Consider the following 23,696-nt stretch of genomic DNA (forward strand, 5'->3'; position numbering starts at 1 on the left):
AGGTGGGTCCGCATGATAGTGGTGTTACTATGGCAACATTACTCCAACTCTTATAGTACACCTCTTACCATGGCAACCATGAAGACACCTTGGTTGTCGAAACGTTGGATATTACATTTTTGCATCTGAGCTCCTAGAGTGTGCGGCTCTCCTTTTATTTTCAACCATATACAGCACCTCATTAGTGCTCATTACACTATTTGATAGTGACTTATTTTACTGTATCTCTGATGTGCGTCATCTACATGGCTGTATGTGTATTTCTAGATCTAGTAAATTCAATATAAATAATTCACTCTTCCCCCTCAGGTCCAGTTGGAGCAGATCAGACAGGCTGACTCTTTAGACCGTATCCGAGCCATCCTCAACGACACCAACTTGACTGACATCAGCCAGCTCCCAGAGACATGATACCCTTGGCTGAAACTCCATTCTCCCTCCTGCCCCTCATTTCCCTCTATCTCACTGGCCTAATGACATTCTCCCACCTTTCCAGGCCACTCCCCCACTTCTACCACCCAATGGAAGGATTCTGGAGGGGTGTGGGTGTTTTTAAATGAAGTCTAAATCCAAGATGGAGGACAAAAATCTATCATTACAGGAGAAAAGGCCTTTTCTGTATAGGATTTGAAGTACACAAGGCAGGAGTGAAGGTGAACACTACTACTAAGAGGTTGTAAATAACTAAATGACTGTTTCCTGCAGTGGCAATTCTTGTCTTTCCTGTGGTTCTACTGTAGACATTGGACTGGCCATATTAGCCCAACCAAAGGAGGAGTTTGTAGTCTTCTTCTAAGGCACTTTCATCTCCAACTTCTCTTTCAGGTAAAGGGAACAAATGGATCCATACAATTTCTGCAAGTGGTTAATAAAATGTTCTCGCTCCCACTTAGTTTCTTAGTCTTGCCCCCTTATGTTTACTGTTAATCTCCTTTTCTCGCTCCATGCAAGGGTTTTTCTGTATTTTTACTATTTTTCTACACTGTAGAATAATAGTGAAGACCTCAATTTTCCAATTGACTGACCTTCATGTCTTAAAGTAATGATGGACTGTCATTTCTCTTTTCTTATTTGAGCTGTTCTTGCCATAATATGGACTTGGTCTTTTTCCAAATAGGGCTATCTTCTGTATACCACCCCTACCTTGTCACAACACAACTGATTGGCTCAAACACATTAGGGAAAGAATGAAATTCCACAAATTAACTTTTAACAAGGGAAAGGGGGATACCTAGTCAGTTGTACAACTGAAGGCACACCTGTTAATTGAAAGGCATTCCAGGTGACTATCTCAATGAAATGGATAATCCATAGAACTAACTAATTGACTAATTCTTCTTAAGGGTGGATTTTTCATGGTCTGGGATCACCGTTGACAATATTCCTTTGATTACATTTTCAGTGTGTCATGCCTGAATGTTAATGGTAACTCATCGATGAAAAGTCTCTCTGGTTTTTATCCCTCTTTTGCTGAGAAAATGCACTCTTGTCTCTACCTTTTCTATGTATTTCATATTTCACTCGTATAGTTTTGTTTCTGGCTGCACCACAAATACTCTTTTGAAATGAGGGGGCTTTGACCAGGATATGTCATTTGTAAAGTCTGTCCACATTGAACACTACCTGATTCATCAACACTGTCCCTAGTGTCATGGAGTTTCTGGCACAACTTCTTGAGCACATTCTGAAGTTGCTTAAAGGCCCAGTGCTGTCAAATGTGATTTCTACCCTGTTTTTATGTCATATTGTACAACAGCTGATGAAACTAACACTGTTAAAAGTGTTATTTCCTGATAGTTGCTGGTTGAAAATACAATCTACACAGGACCTTCTAATCAGCAGGTTTGCATGGGCGGGGGTTTTGGCTTTCTGTAGTGACATCAGCATGTGTTAAATTGGTCAATAGACCAATAAGAAAGAGTTGCAAACCTCTGTCAATTACAGCTGGTATTCAGTTTTCCACTGCCAAGACAGTCCTAACAAAATTCTTGCTTGAGTGTTTTTCCTAAAAAGTAATTTTTACCAATTTTAATGGAAATCTATTATAGTAAGGTACCTTATTGTTACCCAGAAATTATTTGATATTAATATAAAAATGGTTCATTTGAGCTTTTTTAAGTCTAGGTGTCATGTCTCATTGGAAATGATGAATAGTGTGAAATCTGACTCATGGTCAGGTTTTACTAGGTTTCCATGGAACTGGTTGAGTACTCTTCCTGTTAAATTAGATCCGGTCATATTTTTCTGTGTTGGTTTCATGTCCCTTTTTCTTGGACAGAACTGTCAAATCATCCTGACAGATAATCACTGAACCCTAAGTGGGCACTAGGAGATGGAATTATTGAATCAGAATGAATATGGTTTTGGCAATGAAGGCTATGATCATTACTAATAGCAAGAGCTGTACAAAATAGAGGTCTCTAGCATCAGAAAAGTTCACCAATATAACGCACATTTTCGATATGGTTTGTCACTCAAGCAATCCCATCAGGCAGTTCACATGAAAGAGAATGGTTGGCTTTGGGGAGAAACTTTCCACATTAGAATTATCTACTTAATACAGACTTTTAGAAACACGTAATGCACCGTGAAGTATTTGCATTTTAATTTCTCTAAAGGAATGAACCTCTAGGCAAGGATTTAAATGGTGGTAGTGATGGACTTAACAGTTTGTGGATTTAATTGTGTGTGGTGGGTAAAATGCGTTTTCATTCATTGGCTGAGGTGACCGCAGTGCTTACAGCACTTAGGGTTGCTCTATGGAAAATGTTTAGACATGACCGCATGATTTATTGCTTTTAACTGTTGTAAAACAATCATCCTTATAGGAAAATGTTTCCTTAACACTGAACATAATACGACAATGTGATTTTTAAGGATTCATTGAATCTTTGACTTGCATGTACTACATCTGTATCAATTGGATACATCTGTAAATGTCTTGAGTTTATCAGAATCTTGCAATGTTTTGAGAGGATATGAGTAAGGAAGCCAGATTAACTTGCGCTGAAAGAAATGAATGTTTATGGCTTGTAAAATGATTGATTCTGTGTAATATTGTGAATTCCCTTCAGACCTGGGTTCAAATACATGTGTATTTTAAGTATCAAAGCTCTATCATTATAGTGATAATCACGAGTCACTACGACATGTTCACAGTACCCCATTCATTTCGAAGGAGTTGAATATCTGTCTATTTCAAATTGAATTCGTAACAGTCAGCATTAACAAGGCTTTTTGGTTCTATCATTTCTATAGAATAACTTGTCTACCCTTCCCTTGAATAGTACTGCTGTGTGTAATTGTCTTAAGGTCCTCAAACAACCCCTTTATTTGGGCTTTGAATAAACACATTTCTTGCGCTCCTACAGTTACTGAAATTCCAATGAAAAATGACAGTGGCTTTCATTTAAGACGTTTTAATTTAGGATTTCACTGTGGCGTAATGTTTCCTGCAGAACAGTCATTCTGATAATGGTGGGAGGAATCTTTGCAAAAAAGTTATTTTTGCATGCTTTGACTCTTCTGCTAGGGCCTCTTGCAAATGTATATACAGTACTGTGTACATTTCTGTATATATCTAATAAACCAAATTGTACTTTATGGAATGTGTGACTGTACCTCAAACACAATGGACCATTGGAGGGCAATCCTGTAAAAGGCTCTTAGTAGAACCCATAAAAAAACACTGGACAGCACAGCCTGTGAGTTCCAGATACTTAGTGACTAAAATGCGAAATGCATCTTGTTCAGAAAGCTCTTCCAACCGAGGATTGAAGATGTTTGCTATGGAAAACTATTACTTGCAATAAATGAATTTACATTTTTATAAACATTTCCCAACTTTTATTGCCCAGGTGGTACCTGACTGTCAAGATTTAATTTAGTTATTTCTCAGATGGGATTAAATATTTTCAGCATGCTTTCTGGTTTTTGTTTAAGTCGACACCGAAGCACTTTTTCCAACCTGAAAATTACCACTACCAGAAAAAAAACAGCCCCAATGACTAATTTCCCTGATTTTGGCAATGAAGCCATTTACCTACTTCCCCAGTCTGAACAGGAACAGCTGGCATGCTAACCTCCTGTCGATGTCATTGCGCTAACGTTAATTAGCATTGGCTCGTGAAACTACCTCAAACTTTCTTCATACTGGACGCAGAGACAATGGTATCCACGATGGTATTGTTGCAAAAAAATACCCCAAAATATTTAAATATTTTAATTGTGTAGCCCCAGTTTTAAAAGATCATGAGTAGAGTTTGCTACAGTTGATATAAACTCAATGCATCAAAGAATGTGTGGAGATTAAAAACTGCTGTCACACTTGAACCATGAGACCAACTCCCCTCCAAGGTGACAGCCCTGTAAATCACAGACGGGAGCAAGTCATGCAATATGAGAAACTGAGGTAAGTGCCTATTGGTGAAGCTGAAGAAAAGATCTCTACCCAGACCAGTATGTGGGGCTAACTGTTCATGCGGAGTTAAAATAAACACATTTGAAAAATAGGTAGTACTGTACATGCATTACTTTTATTCTCCAGATACCATTAATGTATATTTGTCTGTATAAAACCTTATGAAGACTCATGTATACAACATTTTCCCATTTCAATGACTGGTTCCAAAAATCTGACATGGCTGACAATGCCTTATGAGTCAATGAGTTGACATGTCATGAGACAGACTATTTTAGCAAGCGTTGACTAAGTATTCACAATAGCGCTTCATTATTATTTTGGTTGTTTGGAAAGCAGTGGGATAGCTGTATATGAAGGATGGCTCCTTTAACGGTCTCAGAAACTGAAATGGTTCTTGATGTCCTTGATCTGTTTCATAATTTCTCCTATGTGCTCTCCCCTGGAAGAGAGAGGGAAACCACACTGCTAGATCATATTAAACAAGACTGAGGACCAACATTAAACAGTAGGGACAACGTAAAAAATTTGGGACCATCTCCAAACAAAACGGGTCAATGGGTATCATACAGCCAGCAGGCTGGCATAACACCCAGGGAAGAGCTGCTCATACTCACTGTTCTTTTATAACCTCCTGGACACACTTCCTCTGGTGCGCGTTGAGGGCGACAGTAGCCCTGGCTGGAGACACCCCTTTGTCCATCTGTTTCTTCTGGTACTCCTTCTTCATATTTACCTGGGAGAAGATAAGACACTAGCCCAGTTATTACTGTGAACCAGTACGAGGCTCCATGAGGATGACGGCGACCCCAAGAGGGCAGCTCACCTGTTTGATGCCGTTGCCCAGGTGACGCAGCTGGTCGTTGATAGTCTGGAGCTCTTTCTTCATGTCTTTCTCACTGTCAGACAGAACAGGCAGCTGACTGCGCAGACTGCCCAGAACCTGCTTCACCCTAGAATAGTTGATGTAATAGAAGCTCTGAAGCAGATAGCTTTTTTGAGAGAGAGTTAATCAGTTCTTATGTTGATTGAGTGTGACTGTTTTGAAGACTTTAAAAACAAAATGTTTAAACAAATGTAGACTTCTGAAACAAGCCATGAAGATTAGATTTGAAAGAGGAGCGTAGAGTGACGGGTGTAGCTAGCTACCTGTTCATGGTGGCCTCCTGGCGATACTTGACATCCTCGTACTTATCAGCCAGACGCTCTGCAGACTCTCGCAGGCTTTTCCTATTGATAGAAAAATAAATACAAGATGAGGAATAGCTCCAAAGTATATGAAATGCATGGTAAAGCTCATGAAGCCTCAGTACTTCCATCACTGTAATTCAAAGAGTTCTTTTTGGCCTCTAATTGCATTATCAACCCCAGACTGCCAGTCATACCAAATCAGTCACATCACATTCAATTACATATGAATGTGACCTCATTGAATAATCATATTATATGTACACTGGGAGCAAACAGGATAATAAATACACATGAGCACATTTCTACCACTGCTGATAACTGATGCACTGTAAGACGCATTGTCTGAAGCCTTTCCCACATCTGCAGCTACCGCTACCTATTCTTCATGCAATACATGTCCCTGTCTTTCACTTTACCTCATTCTGTAAATAGAAAAGGCATAGCATAAGTGAAATGCATTAGTATTACAATGTTTCATTATTATTTTAAGTGCTTTCATTGTTATAGCACAATTCTGAGTTGCTGTAAGCCTTGGGAGTGCATAGCTATGGGCATCAAGCACTAAGTTTATTGGGAAACTCTATTTACCTTTCCTCTCTGCACAGGGCCAGGTCCTCAAGCTGTTTGTTATTCTGTCCTGTCAGCAGTTTCACCCTGAATAAGAAAAACCAATCAACAACATGCTTCCTGACATGGCTGTGTCCGATTACCCATACTTGAGTTCTAAATAGTATGCTTTTTGGGTATGCCTGAAATGTTTTATAGTATGTGAAATTTTGAACGTTTTGTATGCTTTAAATGTCAGGATGTCATACTCAGCATACTTTTCATCAAGTAGAATTCGCTGAACACATTGAGGAAGAGAATAGTCTTTTCACATTCACGTGTGTTTGACACAGCTGATAATTAGAATAGGGGAAGCGCTCTACAAAAATGTACGATAGGCGGGGAACAAACACGATTGAGATTTAGATGACGCCTTCTCAGTATGGATGAGTAGTATGTTGATATGTGTTGCTTACTGCATACGTTTTTACACAAAGTACGTTATAAATAGTATGTAATAATATTAGTACACAGTATTGAGTTTTAGTAAAAAGTAAGCAAGAAAGATTTTGTACACGGCCTGTGTGTGAGTGAGTGTATGTATCAGAACTACAACTACAAGTGATCATGTGTGTTGTTGATTAAATATGTGTGTATTTATCTGTTAATGAGTGACATTTACCTTCTCTGCATCTCCTCGCGGGCCTTATCCTGTTTGAGGATGTACTCCTCTCTGAACACCTGGGTGGCTCTGCTCAGCAGCTGGAGACACTCTGGAGGAGGGGACGATGTGTCCTTGTCCCCTGCCCTAAAAGCACAGGACAACACGACTGAGTCCACACAATAAACCAAGCATAATAGTGGTCTTTTTGTTTATAGCGGAAGCTGGGCATTCGGTAAAATTTGATTTAACCGTTATAAGGCAGTTCATTGAGAATAAATTGTCTTTCCAAAAACAGCCACAAGGGAGGATACTACATGTCAAAATGGCTCAGCATGATGCCAAAGCATGTTGCTATGGAGTCAAAATAAGCATCTGTACAAATCCAAGATCATCCTACAGGGGTGTTTTCAATGTACTGTGGTGAGTGTGTTACCTCAGCATGAGAGGATTGGTGGAGCTTCGGGCCAGGATGTTTCGAATGTGCTGCTCAAAGTAGTCGTTGTGCAATCCATGCAGAGGAGAGCTAGCTGAGCCTACCCCTGGGTAGGAACACAGCAGGGGAGGAGAGGGAGGCCGGATGGAACTGCTAGGACACACATAGACATGCACCATCAGCCTGTGACACACTTTCCTATCTATATATTTTTAAAATGTTTTTGACTGATAATGCTCCCTATATAGGGTTGCACATTTTGGGGAATATTCAGAGGTGGAAACTTTCTGTGGGAATTAACGGGAATATATGCAAATTAATATTAATACCATTTAAACGTAGATGTTTTTTGCATTGGATATATTTACCATATCATATGGACAGAAACAAACCTTTTACCTTATCATAAGTAGACATAATTACAAATTATTAAATCCTTCCAATAGAAAAACGAATTGAATTGAACTTTAATTAAATGAGTTGACTCTTCACATGGGATGATTTCATTTAACAAAAGGGAATATTGAATAATCCATCGCATCTCCCAAAAACATTTTTAACATACATCTGTAAAATAAAAAAATTATAGTCTAGAAACAAAAGCTTTGGTTATCTTCCTCTCAGGCTTCAATGTCTTCTCCCTGGACATCCTCAATGTCCACCTCTTGAACATCAGACTCTGTGGCCTCATCTTCACTGTCACTTTCCAACCTTGTTGTGTACAGATAGATAGTTAAGTAGTTAGATTAAACAACTCTTTTGTAAGATAAATGTTTTTAAATGAAACATGTATGGAAACAGGTGAATTAACACTCCTCAGTTAGCAGGCTCAAGCAAGGTAAAACCACATGGTAGCAAAAACTAACTAGCAGAAATTGTTGAGTAGAAATGATTTAAACACACTTTGCTGTAGGTTACTATTTACTAGTTAATAAAAAAAACACGTATGTCATATAAAATATACTCACCCCACCCAGTATTGTAATCAAAACTTCCCAGAAAGCATGTAATCCTTGGTTCAGACAGTGTAGTAGTGTGGGCTCAATAGCATCTCATTAGTGTGCAAGATCTTGAGAATCAGCTGTACATGGGATAGAAGAGTGCACTGCACATGTGATGGAAGAATGCACTGTACATGCAGAGGGTTGCAATTCCATTGAATTGGGGATAGTTTAACCAAAATATGCCACAAGACCTAGAATTGCCTTATGTGTATCCCACAAAAAAAAGGTTAACTGTTATAAGCTAACTTTTTTGATGAATTTAAGCAAAAATTCCAGGCTTAACTTCCCATGGAAAACTTCCGGAATTTTGCGGAAAGTTCCCGACCCTTTGCAACCCTACCCCTATATAATGAAATAAAAAAGAATAGGCCATTATCATTCCAGAATTGACTATCAAAAATGTAATTGACCAAAACACCATACTGAACCGTACAGGAGAGGCAGCAGTAGACACTCGTAGGTGCTGGTAATGCAGATCATGGTGGCACCCAAAGACAGGTCAGACACAATTCAGAAGCCCAGTACTGGAGCTGACAAACTGTGGCCAAAGAGTGAGAGAGAGATGTTTTTTACATTTTATTTTTAAATACACGAGCAAATAACATTTACTGCCACGTTGACAATCTATGACAACAGTCCCAAGTTGGTACTTATGACTAAGGGGTGCCAAGCAGAATCTCAATCTATTCAATGACGTCATATTAATATCTGGTGCCTTGATAGTTGGAGTGCTACCTGCTACTAAGAGGCCTGGTACAGAGGATGTGCTCTACGATGCAGCGGTGTTCAGCAGCCAGCTCCTGAAGACTATCCTTGTCCTCCTCATCTGTGGAGAGAGCATTATGGCACATCAGGCAAATTAATGCACTAACATGCACTAACCACCTCCGATGTATGTGGTAAACAACGCAATTGAATTGACACCCCATCTGGACATGAAGGCCTCACCTGACTGGAGGAACTTGTGCAGTTTGTTGAACCAAGTGAGGCCTACACTGTGCACTCCTGCCTCATGCGTGCAGTGGTATCTGTGCTGGCACAGTGGGTCTGCAATAGGGCATGAAGCAAGTTTCAATGAAACATAAAGAATACCACAGAAGAAAAAAAATCACATTCAAAGTACATTTGACAAACATGATGATGGGGTGTGGACTTTGAGACATCGAGACCTGGTGAGAAGCATCAATGGATCCCATTTTAGCATTCAACTATATCAACCAATCAGCATGACTCACTCACCTCTGTGCAGTCTGATTGGGCAGGTGAAGTCAGACTCCACAGGAGGCTCCTCCTCCCCAGCGGCTAGTTTGAGGGTGAGCTCCAGCTCCACACACTCAAACACATAGAGAGAGGGCACCACCTCCGAGCCCCGCATCCACCTCTCCACTGCCTGTCAATCACACACAGAGAAGAAAATTCCTCCATGGACATAGCGTGAGGTGAAATGTTCAGAATTGTACAGATATATGTAACGAATAGAGCCAACACGATTCCCTGTTCTACTGGATAGACAATCATCTGTTTATCACAGAACATTTCTATCGAAATATTCTGTAACGTTGCAGTCTAGTACAGTACTTACTCCTGTTTCCTCCTCTGCTTCCAGCACCACGCAGTGATACAGTGTGCCCGTTTCTGTGGCGATGACCAGGATGTTGGGCACGCAGGGCAGACAGAGCACGGCACAGGCGTCGTAACCATAGTTATCCTCTGCCGCGGGGTACATGGGTAAGGGCCCACTGGGCTTACTGAGGCTACCCGAACTGAAAGACAGAAAAATAGGGTCTAGGAATGAGATTCAAATGAGATTCCTATTATGGATGATATTTTATTACATTTTCCTCAAACAGTAGCATAATATACTGAACAAAAATATAAACGCAACATATAAAATCTCCCATCCGCACAAAAGGCGTATTTCTCTCAAATGTGCACAAATTTGTTTACATCCCTGTTAATGAGCATTTCTCCTTTATAATCCCTCCACCTGACAGGTGTGGCATATCAAGAAACTGATTAAACAGCATGATCATTACACAGTTGCACCTTGTGCTGGGGACAATAAAAAGCTACTAAAATGTGCAGTTTTGTCACAACACAATGCCACAGCTGTCTCAAGTTGAGGGAGCGTGCAATTGGCATGCTCACTGCAGGAATGTTCACCAGAGCTGTTGCCAGATAATTTAATGTGAATTTCTCTATCATAAGCCGCCTCCAGCTTCGTTTTAGAGAATTTAGCAGTACGTCCAAACGGCCTCACAACCGCAGACCACGTGTAACCACGCCAGCCCAGGACCTCCACATCCGGCTTCTTCACCTGCCGGATCGTGTGGGAACAGCCACCTGAACAGCTGATGAAACTGAGGAGTATTTATGTCTGTAATAAAGCTCTTTTGTGAGGAAAAACTAATTCTGATTGGCTGAGCCTGGCTCCCAAGTGAGTGGGCCTATGCCCTCCCAGGCCCAACCATGGCTGCGCCCCTGCCCAGGCATGTTGAAATCCATAGAATAGGGCCTAATTCATTTATTTAAATTGACTGATTTCCATATATGAACTGTAATTCAGTAAAATCGTTGAAATTGTTGCATGTTGCGTTTATATTTTTGTTCAGTATATATTTATAAGGTCGACTGAATAAGCCCCACCGTGTTTTATTCATTGGAATTCAATCAGACCAAGCCAGAGAACACAACTAACTGGAAGCCGACTCTGGCTTTCCCAGCCTCATACAAATCTTGGTCAACCGAGTCATCTGTTCTTTCAACCAATTGATTGTTCGAAAATTTTAAACGTGCATATCTCCATACATACAGTGCATTCGGAAAGTATTCAGACCCCTTGACTTTTTCCACATTTTGTTACTTTACAGCCTTACTCTAAAACCGATTAAACATGATACATTTTTATCAATTTATACCCAATAACGACAAAGTGAAAACAGGTTTAGAAATTTTTGCAAACGTATATACAGTGGGGAGAACAAGTATTTGATACACTGCCGATTTTGCAGGTTTTCCTACTTACAAAGCATGTAGAGGTCTGTAATTTTTATCATAGGTACACTTCAACTGTGAGAGACGGAATCTAAAACAAAAATCCAGAAAATCACATTGTATGATTTTTAAATAATTAATTTGCATTTTATTGCATGACATAAGTATTTGATCACCTACCAACCAGTAAGAATTCCGGCTCTCACAGACCTGTTAGTTTTTCTTTAAGAAGCCCTCCTGTTCTCCCCTCATTACCTGTATTAACTGCACCTGTTTGAACTCGTTACCTGTATAAAAGACACCTGTCCACACACTCAATCAAACAGATTCCAACCTCTCCACAATGGCCAAGACCAGAGAGCTGTGTAAGGACATCAGGGATAAAATTGTAGACCTGCACAAGGCTGGGATGGGCTACAGGACAATAGGCAAGCAGCTTGGTGAGAAGGAAACAACTGTTGGCGCAATTATTAGAAAATGGAAGAAGTTCAAGATGACGGGCAATCACCCTCGGTCTGGGGCTCCATGCAAGATTTCACCTCGTGGGGCATCAATGATCATGAGGAAGGTGAGGGATCAGCCCAGAACTACACGGCAGGACCTGGTCAATGACCTGAAGAGAGCTGGGACCACAGTCTCAAAGAAAACCATTAGTAACACACTACGCCGTCATGGATTAAAATCCTGCAGCGCACGCAAGGTCCCCCTGCTTAAGCCAGTGCATGTCCAGGCCTGTCTGAAGTTTGCCAATGACCATCTGGATGATCCAGAGGAGGAATGGGAGAAGGTCATGTGGTCTGATGAGACAAAAATAGAGCTTTTTGGTCTAACTCCACTCGCTGTGTTTGGAGGAAGAAGAAGTATGAGTACAACCCCAAGAACACCATCCCAACCGTGAAGCATGGAGGTGGAAACATCATTCTTTGGGGATGCTTTTCTGCAAAGGGGACAGGACGACTGCACCGTATTGAGGGGAGGATGGATGGGGCCATGTATCGCGAGATCTTGGCCAACAACCTCCTTCCCTCAGTAAGAGCATTGAAGATGGGTCGTGGCTGGGTCTTCCAGCATGACAACGACACAAAGCACACAGCCATGGCAACTAAGGAGTGGCTCCGTAAGAAGCATCTCAAGGTCCTGGAGTGGCCTAGCCAGTCTCCAGACCTGAACCCAATAGAAAATCTTTGGAGGGAGCTGAAACTCCGTATTGCCCAGCGACAGCCCCGAAACCTGAAGGATCTGGAGAAGATCTGTAGGGAGGAGTGGGCCAAAATCCCTGCTGCAGTGTGTGCAAACCTAGTCAAGAACTACAGGAAACGTATGATCTCTGTAATTGCAAACAAAGGTTTCTGTACCAAATATTAAGTTCTGCTTTTCTGATGTATCAAATACTTATGTCATGCAATAAAATGCAAATTAATTACTTAAAAATCATACAATGTGATTTTCTGGATTTTTGTTTTAGATTCCGTCTCTCATAGTTGAAGTGTACCTATGATAAAAATTACAGACCTCTACATGCTTTGTAAGAAGGAAAACCTGCAAAATCGGCAGTGTATCAAATACTTGTTCTCCCCACTGTATATAAAAAAACTGAAATAGCTTATTTACATAAGTATTCAGACCCTTTGCTATGAGACTCGAAATTGAGCTCAGGTGCATCCTGTTTCTATTGATCATCCTTGATGTTTCTACAACTTGATTGGAGTCCACCTGTGGTCAATTCAATTGAATGGACATGATTTGGAAAGGCACACACCTGTCTAAATAAGGTCCCACAGAACAAAAACCAAGCCATAATGTCAAAGGAATTGTCCGTAGAGCTCCAAGACAGGATTGTGTTGAGGCACAGATCTGGGGAAGGGTACCAAAAAATGTCCGCATCATTGAAGGTCCCCAAGAACACAGCCTCCATCATTTGTAAATGGAAGAAGTTTGGAACCACCAAGACTCTTCCTAGAGCTTGGGGGAAAAAGGGCCTTGGGGGGAGCAGGGCTTAGGTCAGGGAGGTGACCAAGAACCCAATGGTCACTCTGACAGAGCTCCAGAGTTCCTCTGTGGCGATGGGAGAACCATCCAGAAGGACAACCTTCTCTGTAGCACTCCACCAATCAGGCCTTTATGGTAGAGTGAACAGACGGAAGCCACTCCCCAGTAAAAGGCACATGACAGCCCGCTTGGAGTTTGCCAAAAGGCACCTAAAGGACTCTAAGACCATGATAACAAGACTCTCTGGTCTGATGAAACCAAGATTGAACTCTTTGGCCTGAATGCCAAGCGCTTGTAGCGTGATACCCAAGACTCGAGACTGTAATCACTGCCAAAGGGGCTTCAACAAAGTACTGAGTAAAAGGTCTGAATACTTATGTAAATGTGATAGTTTATTTTATAAAAATGTCACAAAATTCTTAACCAGTTTTTGCTTTGTATTGTGCAGATTGATGAGGGTAAAAAAGTAAATAATAATAATTGTATCCATTTTAGAATAAGGCTTTAACGTAACAAAATGTGGAAATAGTCAAGGGATCTGAGTACTTTCCGAATGCACTGTATGTGTTTTAATAAAATCAACTATATGCACTGAGATCGTTTGATGCTTTAAGAGCACTGTTTGATGAAATAATTAAGAGACAATAACTCAAGATGGAGCCAAAGATCAAGATAACCAGAAGGAAAAAAACCTGTTCCCGACTCCCCTCCTCCCGCTGCTACTGGCCTCGCAGATTCCGTCATTATGCTCCTGAAGTTGCCGGTAATAGGCTACAAAAGGGGTCAGAAACTTTTTTCATGTGGAGGGACAATTTACAATTAATCTTACCATTTCTACCGAATGTCTTCGTATCTCAAAATCAATGTCATGTGGTTAATATAAATTATATCTAAATAATACAAATCTAAAAGTTTTAAATTAATCTAATGCAGGAGCGCCTGCCTCTGCCAAATGGACACATTGTCCATACACCGTTGCTGCTTTTTGACTGTAAAGCCAGTTTAACACTAGTGTACACACCCTTATGTTAAACTAGAGAATGTGTTTCCATAGCTAGGGCTGTCGGTGAGAACTTGTGAAGAGCAGAATCAACAACCTCTGTGTAATCAAAACAGATGGTCTGTGAGAAGGTGTTAAAATTCACAGTTAGCCATTGTTATGTAAACAGCGGATAAAAAGTACCAGTGGCCTTTCTTTGGCCCCAAGTGAGAGCAGGTCCGTCGAAGCCATGGCCCAGTGAGACACGGGTACCGACAGACCCATGTAGATGGAAACCGAAAAGTCTGAGCCTTTAGGGTAAAACACTGGGGTAAATCCTGTATGGAAATGCACGACGTGAGCTATTGGCAGGAAAATAACTTAGCACAAAATGCAGAATAGGCCTAACTTCCATTGCTAACTAGGTAAAAATAGTCTACATAAAGCCAACAAACAAAAACATTGCAGGTAGAAAATGTCCTGATAAAAAATAAATATCCTATAAAACACATTGTCTATGCATGGCAGTTTGTTCATGTTCTTTCAATCACATTCCTCTCTCTACTTCGCCTGTCTGCAACTACTGTATATCAACTATATCCAGCCTGAAGCTTGTGCTAGCAAACTTGCAACATTGTCTCAACTATTCTGGTCTCTCAGAGTTTCCCAGCTCAGGACAGACACACCTGTATGTGCGCACAGTATAAGAATAAATCAGGTATTTTATGACGTTTGCACTGGATCAGAGCATGACATTTTTCTGTTTCACACCAAGGCTAGGTGGTTATCGAAAGGGAGAGAGCTGGAAAGATTTTTCAAATACACAAAATGTAATTCTCAATGGATGTAAAAACAGACTTTGTTTACATGCCGTTTGAGGTGAAGAAAACATTTATTTGAGAAGCTCCACAACTCATTAGTGGTGGTGAGATAAGACAATCAGATATACTATCAGCCATCCCCAAATGTGCACATTTATACATTTGCGCACAGGCCAGTTAGCCGAGACCTACTTCTATACGTAATCACCAGTAGTCCATTTTCATTAATCCCCATAATTTATCATCTACAATGTTTGTTTGGATTCTGTTAATGCATTCAATATATTATTAATGTAGTCGTTTAATGTTCTCATTGTCGGAGTGGAAACATTTGCAGATCTCATAACCTATGCTACACTTGCGAGAAACAAGTTTTGGTTTATTTCATTCCATTTACGGGTTTTGTCAATTTATTCATTGTCTTTTGTTTGGAGCGCTCCTGTCAATGTTGAGTAAGGACGTGTTTTATCCTTAGTAAGGACGTGCTTTACCCTTACTCAACACTGACAGGATCGTGCCAAACAAAATAACGAATAAATTGACAAAACTCGTGAACGGAATTAAATAAACCAAAACTTGTTTCTCACAAGTGTAGCATAGGTTGTGCACTCTGCAAACGTGAGAACAGTAAACGACTGTAATAATAACATATTGAATGCATTAACAAAATCCAAACAAACACTGTAGATTAGAAATGATGGGGATTAAAGGAAAATGTACTACTGGTGATATATGTAATGGGGAATTGCTAGACTAACAATCAAAGGTCAAACAATTCACACAATGAAGTTATGAAACACTGAATGCGCACGAATTGGCGGGAGAAAGCTCATTCTGGAAAGAGGCTTGGCAGCCTTCAAGTTCGGAACTCAGGTAATTGTGCATCAAGACACTGCCTCTAAACCCCTTACCTGTGTGCGAGGCTAGTGTAGCTGAGATAGGTCTCTCCATTCTGATAGAGTATGTAGAGAGGGTACACCAGCACACCCTCCTTAGACCGCTGGCCTGTGAGCTGTCGAGGGGTACGTGCCACTGGTCCAAAGTCGAACGCAACAGCAATCTCCCCCAGAGAGGCTGCATAGGAGCGCCTGAGAAAGAGAATTGAGCGACAGATCTCATTAGTAAGCCAGATAGCAGGGTGTAGGTCAATTATATTTTGATTTGGTCAATTCAGAGGATGAAATAACTCACCCTTGAGTGTGTACACTGCTGTCCTCCTCTGATTGGAACACTGATAGCGCTCTAGCTGGAGTCTGAGGCTCTTTCAACCCATAGAACCTATACACACCAATACAATGTCAATGCAGTGCAGTTGTACGGCCAATACAGTGTAAAACTACTAATAGCCACATAAATCACTCGTAGGAGCTGGTGGTGCAGATCACAGTGGGGCACAATAGCTAACAAACCCATTGATTGATGAGACAAAAATATATTAGTGCTTTATAAACGGCATTGTGCATGTTCACCTGATGGTGTTGTCAGAGGTCAGCAGCACTAGGTGGGGCTCCTCCGTCTCACTGGGGAACCAGGCAGCCTGCCGCAGGGTCACTGAGGCTGAACTAGTAAAGAATCGCTCAGCTACAGGAATAGTCCTGGTAGAGGGTAAACCACGTTTCACTCAGCAGAGAATCATTTATTATTCTACCCCATGGAATAGAGTCAACACAGGATTTAGAGTGGTGTAAGAATGTTATTTGATATGAACCAAAATATGGGATTTTCTTTGAACTCAAGACAATAAGTGTGGAATGGGGATACTTCCTTACAGTAGGCTATATGGGCCACTTAGTTCCAGCCCATGACACGATTCTGTTCTAGTTTATTTTTCTCTATGATACAGGTGCTTCCTAACTGTTCAAGTAGGGACCCTGCAGAGTGTTCTTCAGATCCCTAAAGGGTCCAAGATATATATTTAAAAAAATGCTTTGTTGGAAATCTGAGTCAAGATAGTTATTTATGATAGAAATGGGAATTGGGATAACGTTTCATACTCACTTGCGGTTAACTTCGCTCCGTCCTCCTTCAAACTCAGACCTCTTGCCCCACCGCTGTGGTAATTCTAGAACGGTGGCACCCCGTTGTCCAATGAGTGCGACATGGCACTGTGTTGGGCTCAGCAACACCTGGCATACTTCGGACCGTGGTGGTTTGATGCACAACAGAGTCTGAGAAAAAAATATATAAAAAAAATACACTGACTACAAAACATGACAGACTGACCAGGTGAAAGCTATGATCCCTTATTGATGTCACCTGTTAAATCCACTTCAAATCAGTGTAGATGAAGGGGAGGGGACAGGTTAAACATAGGTTTTTAAAGTCTTGAGACATGGATTGTGTATGTGTGCCATTCAGAGTGTGAATGGGCAAGACAAAATATTTAAGTGCCTTTGAACAAGGTATGGTAGTAGGTGCCAGGTGCACCAGTTTGAGTGTGTCAAGAAGTGCAACACTGCTGGGTTTTTCCTGCTCAACAGTTTATCAAGAATGGTCCACCACCCAAAGGACATCCAGCCAACTTCACAACTGTGGGAAGCACTGGAGTCAACATGGGCCAGCATCTCTGAGGAAAGCTTTCGACACCTTGTAGAATCCATGCCCCGACGAATTGAAGCTGTTCTGAGGGCAAAAAGGGGTGCAATTCAATATTGGGAAGGTGTTCCTAATGTTTTGTACACTCAGTGTAGATGCTAACATTGATTAGAAGTTGATTAAGTCAGTGGCATTGTCCAGAAACAATCCTTAGTAGAGGTCGACCGATTATGGTTTTTCAACGCCGATACCGATTATTGGAGGACCAAAAAAGCCGATACCGAATAATCGGCCGATTTTACATTTTTATTTGTAATAATGACAATTACAACAATACTGAATGAACACTTATTTTAACTTAATATAATACATCAATAAAATCAATTTAGCCTCAAAAAAATAACGAAACATGTTCAATTTGGTTTAAATAATGCAAAAACAAAGTGTTGGAGAGAAAGTAAAAGTGCAATATGTGCAATGTACGAAAGCTAACGTTTAAGTTCCTTGCTCAGAACATGAGAACATATGAAAGCTGGTGGTTCCTTTTAACATGAGTCTTCAATATTCCCAGGTAAGAAGTTTTAGGTTGTAGTTATTATAGGAATTATAGGACTATTTCTCTCTATACCATTTGTATTTCATTAACCTTTGACTATTGGATGTTCTTATAGGCACTTTAGTATTGCCAGTGTAACAGTATAGCTTCCATCCCTCTCCTCGCTCCTACCTGGGCTCGAACCAGGAACACAACGACAACAGCCACCCTCGAAGCAGCGTTACCCATGCAGAGCAAGGGGAATAACTACTCCAAGTCTCAGAGCGAGTGACGTTTGAAACGCTATTAGCGCGCACCCCGCTAACTACCTAGCCATTTCACATCGGTTACACCAGCCTAATCTCGGGAGTTGATAGGCTTGAAGCACAGCAAAGAGCTTCTGGCAAAACGCACGAAAGTGCTTTGAATGATTGCTTACGAGCCTGCCTACCACCGCTCAGTCAGACTGCTCTATCAAATCATAGACTTAGTTATAACATAATAACACACAGAAATACGAGCCTTAGGTCATTAATATGGTAGAATCCGGAAACTATCATCTCGAAAACAAGACGTTTATTCTTTCAGTGAAATACGGAACCGTTCCGTATTTGATCTAACGGGTGGCATCCATAAGTCTAAATATTCCTGTTACATTGCACAACCTTCAATGTTATGTCATAATTACGTAAAATTCTGGCAAATTAGGCGGCCCAAACTGTTGCATATACACTGACTCTGCGTGCAATGAACGCAAGAGAAGTGACATAATTTCACCTGGTTAATATTGCCTGCTAACCTGGATTTCTTTTAGCTAAATATGTAGGTTTAAAAATATATACTTCTGTGTATTGATTTTAAGAAAGGCATTGATGTTTATGGTTAGGTACACATTGGAGCAACGATACGCACCGCATCGATTATATGCAACGCAGGACACGCTAGATAAACTAGTAATATCATCAACCATGTGTAGTTAACTAGTGATTATGATTGATTCATTGTTTTTTATAAGATAAGTTTAATGCTAGCTAGCAACTTACCTTGGCTTCTACTGCATTCGCGTAACAGGCAGGCTCCTCGTGGAGTGCAATGTAATCAGGTGGTTAGAGCGTTGGACTAGTTAACTGTAAGGTTGCAAGATTGAATTCCCCTGAGCTGACAAGGTAAAAATCTGTCGTTCTGCCATTAAGCGAGGCAGTTAACCCACCGTTCCTAGGCCGTCATTGAAAATAAGAATGTGTTCTTAACTGACTTGCCTAGTTAAATAAAGATTAAATAAAGGTGTGAAAAAAAAAAAAAACTTGAAATCGGCCCTAATTAATCGGCCATTTCGATTAATCGGTCGACCTCTAATCCCTAGCCCCTTAGAGATTTGAGAAGATTTCATTAGGTTTAGGCAATATAATAGCTCCACCTTGGCCGAGCTAGGTGGAATATTTGCCATATTGCCTACACCTATCCAATCCTCTCAGATCTCCACAAGTGCTAAGGTGTAGTATATAGAGGTAATGTGTTGTTTCTGGACAAGGCTCGAACCAGTATCTGGGCAGAGGAGGAGATGATAAATATGTCTCCTCTCTAGCCCAGTTAGCTACCATTCATTTACCCATTAGACAGCTCTGCAAGTGTTATGTCAAAATACTGTATGTTCATTAATCCCCAAATATGGAGTTTACTGCTGTCACGCCCGGTATGTACTTCCAAAAAAGGTACACGTTTATTTTATACGAGCAACCGAAAAAATGAATCATTCATTACTGTCGCACACAGGTCAGCTGATCCAGCAAAGGTTGCAGTATCCTGAAAGCTTATTATTATTTATTTATTTAACTAGGCAAATCAGTTAAGAACAAATTCTTAATTACAATGACAGTTAACCAGGGAACAGTGGGTTGAACTGCCTTGTTCAGGGGCAGAACGACCTTGTGAGCTCGGGGATTCGATCCAGCAACCTTTCGGTTACTGGCCCAACGCTCTAACCGCTAGGCTACCTGCCGCCCCATTTTATCACCTACAACAGTGTATGAATGTCATATCAACCTGTTGTTTCACATGCGCTACACGGAATGCAATAATATTTAAATTAAGTACACAATATAGGGTATGTTTTTAGTGATCTTCCCGAAGAGGTGGACTTACATTATACAGATACATTTTTATTTAGACCTTTTTTGGAAGTTCACACCGGGCGTGATGGCAGTAAATGACGATAGTTGCTAAATCTTGGCCTCCACTCCAAAAAATATTATTCAGGGTAAACTTAAACGACTAAAACCAGATATAAAAAAATGTATGTAGAAAATATAATGGAGCTATACATTTTTTAAAATAAGATCATCTTTGAGAACTAACAACCACCAGAATGAAAACTACAGTCCAAAAATGTCTAGGCATGGGGACCCCATTGATTTTGCTATGTTTGAGTCACTCAGATAGCATAAGAACATGCATAAGCCATGGCAAAATGTGTAGAATTGCAGGAAAATAGCTTTAAAGTCACTGTCCAGTGTTCCAGATTCCTATGAAATATGACCTATAATTACTTATGAAAGTTTCCCTACCAATTTTTTTTATTAAGTATGTTAAAACTTCTCTGATCTACGGATCCCGGATACGGGTTTGAATTCGACAACATACGGTGATCGCCACAAATAGTCATATTAAACATTCCTGAAAATACAAGTGTCTCACATGCTTCAAAAGCCTAGAATCTTGCTAATCCAACTGCGTTGTCAGATTTAAAAAAGGATTTACTGCGAAAGAATACGATGCGATTATCTGAGCACAGAGCCCCATACCAAACTACTTTTTCAACCAGTACAGGCGTAACAAAATCACAGATAGCAATGAAATAAATCGTTTACCTTTGAAGATCTTGCTCTGTTTGCAATCCCAAGGCTCATTGTTACACAATGAATGGTCTTTTGTTTGGTTAAATCCATTTTTATAGCCTAACACTAAACATTTTGTGAACGCTTATCTCGTTGAATTTCATGTCATTAAATTTTCGACGAAACATTCGATGGAAATACACAGACTAAACCTGACTTTATCCAGTCACGTTTGGTTTCCTTGCAATCAACTGTTTGTTTGTAACACAACCAAATTTGATGGGTCATTTCGCGGGACGTATTGACCCGAAAAAAACGATTGGAAGACAACAAGTAACGACCTCATTGTGCACCAATTATATGACCGCTGTTTCGTTGATTGACTGTATTTTAACCCAATGACCACTGATCGTCTTGAAATCTAGCTGGGTAGATAGCCAATGAGCAGAGGTAAACGGCAATATCTAATGTTTGTGTTTTGGAAGACCAACCCATGTAGTACACTCCGGCGTAAAGATCGTCATTCGCCATTGAAGTTCCATACTGGAAGTAGCCAAACTTGATCGTGAAAGTGAAACATATGCTTTTGGAAGACGACTCAGTTAGCGACCATGACTCAAATGGAAGCATATTTTTTGAACGGAGAGGACATTGTTTTGGACTGGTAAGTTCTTCTCATGCTAATGCCGTTGTTTGAAATTAATAATATAAAATATTATTTCTGATTGTTTTTACATTTTATTTGCAATATATAAAAATGTAATGAAATGTGTAAAGTACACATTGGCTATACTTCCTCCAGTGGCATGCTTCCTCAGTCTACATATTATGGATTAGAGGGAGCATGGTCGAGATGCGTGTGTCTGCCGCCAACGTGTCCATCCCCCTCTGAAGCTGGTTCATCCAGCTGGACCCCTGCTGTCTCTGGCTCCACACCTCCCGGGCCATCTAGAGGTAAACTGTTCATATTTACTCTTGAGGGCTATATAAATTGATTTGATTTGATAGAGGACGGAGGGTCTTCCAAATATTGAAAGTGTGTAAATAGTTACCCATGTTATTTTGTAAATGTATATTTTTTATTTCTTCATATTTTTTTCCCCCTATTTTTTTGGGGGGGGGGTGTTAGAATACCATTTTGGTATTTTGTATATAGTTATTTGTTTCAAAATGTATACCTTCACCAATTTGGCCACTTGGGTACATTTGGGCTACTTGTGTGGGACACCTGGGTGACTTCATGATAAATGTCATGTAGCACACTCATTTTGGAAGTTATCATTCTGAAACTTTGCACAAGTACTGTTGCCCTCTTATGTTTTCCACTGAAATTGTCCCCATATTCATATCTAAATGTTTGTTTTATCTTGTTCATTTTAAAGATGATGATACAACAATTAAAAAGAAAAAACGTATGGTTTTTTCATTGTATTATCTAAACCAAATCTATTGTGTTATATTCTCCTACATTCAATTCACATTTATACAAACTTCAGAGTGTTTTCTTTCAAATGGTACCAAGAATATGCATATCCTTGCTTCTGGGCCTGAGCTACAGGCAGTTAGTTACATTTGGGTATGTCTTCAGGTGGAAATTGAAAGAAGGAGGGGGGTAGATCTAAAAGGTTAAAGCAGCTTTCTGTGTTGGAATGAAGTGGGCGTACCCCAACAACCGAACCGAGTGGCTGAAAAAATATGAATATGAGTAGACCACTGATTAGCCAGTTCATCCTCTTTTAGACCGCTGATTGGCTAGCTCATCCTCCTCAGGAGTAAGGCATCATACTCTATGAATAAATGGCAAGCATTTTATAGTTTGAGGTGGAGTTTAAGTCGTTTTTCCCTATTTATGCTTTGGCCACAAATACGAATACAGGACGAGTCAACAACATTATTTGGGTAGGAGTTAACAGAATATGAACTTTCAAAAGTTAGATTTTCACTGGACAGTTACTTTAAAAAAAAATCTAATCTCCATGACAAAATATGTAGAATTGCAATTCTAAACGCATTCTGCTAATTTAGCCAGCGCTGCTGGAAAAAAATTCTAGGAAACATTGGGTTCAGGCAAGGCCAACGTGAAAGTGATTGCATATTGTGCCAGGAATTAATGGGAGTGGCAACTGACTGTAATTACACTGCAGAGACTATTCTATCTAATATAATTCGTTTAAAAAAACTTGTCAGAAAGTAGCTAGCTAGATTAACAACCAACCTTTAAAAACGCTATCTAGTAATTTAACGTTACTCACCTGGTATTTCACACTCTCAAACCTGTTCTCTGAATTGAGCTCCCTCAGGTTTGTCGTGTAAAAAACACTGTCTGCGTCATCCCACAAGAATATGTCACCATTGAGGCAAAATGTAAGACTCTTTGCAGTTCTTCTGCAATTCGCTTTGGGTTCCAAATCGAGTTCCTCTCGTAATTTATAAAAAATATCATGACTTGGTAGCTCGCTTCGCCATCGCTCTCCAGCAAACACCGCCATTTTTCCTGTCGTCTGAAAATTACGATTTTAGAATCCTGCCAATGAAAACGAGCTTCAGGATTCATTCAACTCAATAATCCAATCAGATCCAAAGGCAAACTGAATATGTAAAAAAAAAAGAAGGAATTTGAGTTTTTACAACCACTGACATTGAAACGAAAGTTACCTCAAGAGTTGATACATAGTAACAGCGTAGTTGCTACAAAATGATGCTATGTAACAACATTTTGGGGTATTTAGGAAATACAGGACTTCAGTAGGC

At 40.3% G+C, this 23,696-nt stretch overlaps 2 protein-coding genes across 5 annotated transcripts in view; one reads left to right on the forward strand and one right to left on the reverse strand.

Moving 5' to 3' along the window:
* LOC139537522 (rab GTPase-binding effector protein 1-like) overlaps window positions 1-3,603 on the forward strand; it is a 29,361-nt gene extending 25,758 nt beyond the window's left edge. For all 4 annotated transcript variants that reach the window (XM_071338936.1, XM_071338937.1, XM_071338938.1 and 1 more), the window contains one exon: window positions 310-3,603. In XM_071338936.1, coding sequence (XP_071195037.1) covers window positions 310-411 — 102 coding nt within the window. In that variant the 3' untranslated portion in view covers window positions 412-3,603. The remainder of the gene's footprint in view (window positions 1-309) is intronic.
* Window positions 3,604-4,516: 913 nt separating this feature from the next.
* On the reverse strand, window positions 4,517-23,520 carry LOC139537525 (nucleoporin 88-like). Its single transcript, XM_071338941.1, is given in 17 exon segments — window positions 4,517-4,862; window positions 5,038-5,156; window positions 5,247-5,373; window positions 5,570-5,650; window positions 6,200-6,265; window positions 6,840-6,965; window positions 7,255-7,407; window positions 8,692-8,796; window positions 8,994-9,084; window positions 9,207-9,305; window positions 9,498-9,648; window positions 9,841-10,021; window positions 15,953-16,129; window positions 16,233-16,319; window positions 16,511-16,636; window positions 17,040-17,209; window positions 23,198-23,520. Coding segments are annotated over 17 exon segments (2,160 nt in total). The 5' UTR covers window positions 23,435-23,520; the 3' UTR covers window positions 4,517-4,798.
* Between the last annotated feature and the right edge of the window lie 176 nt (window positions 23,521-23,696).

This window comes from Salvelinus alpinus, chromosome 13 (assembly GCF_045679555.1).
Source record: "Salvelinus alpinus chromosome 13, SLU_Salpinus.1, whole genome shotgun sequence".
NCBI classification, from domain to species: Eukaryota; Metazoa; Chordata; class Actinopteri; order Salmoniformes; family Salmonidae; genus Salvelinus; species Salvelinus alpinus.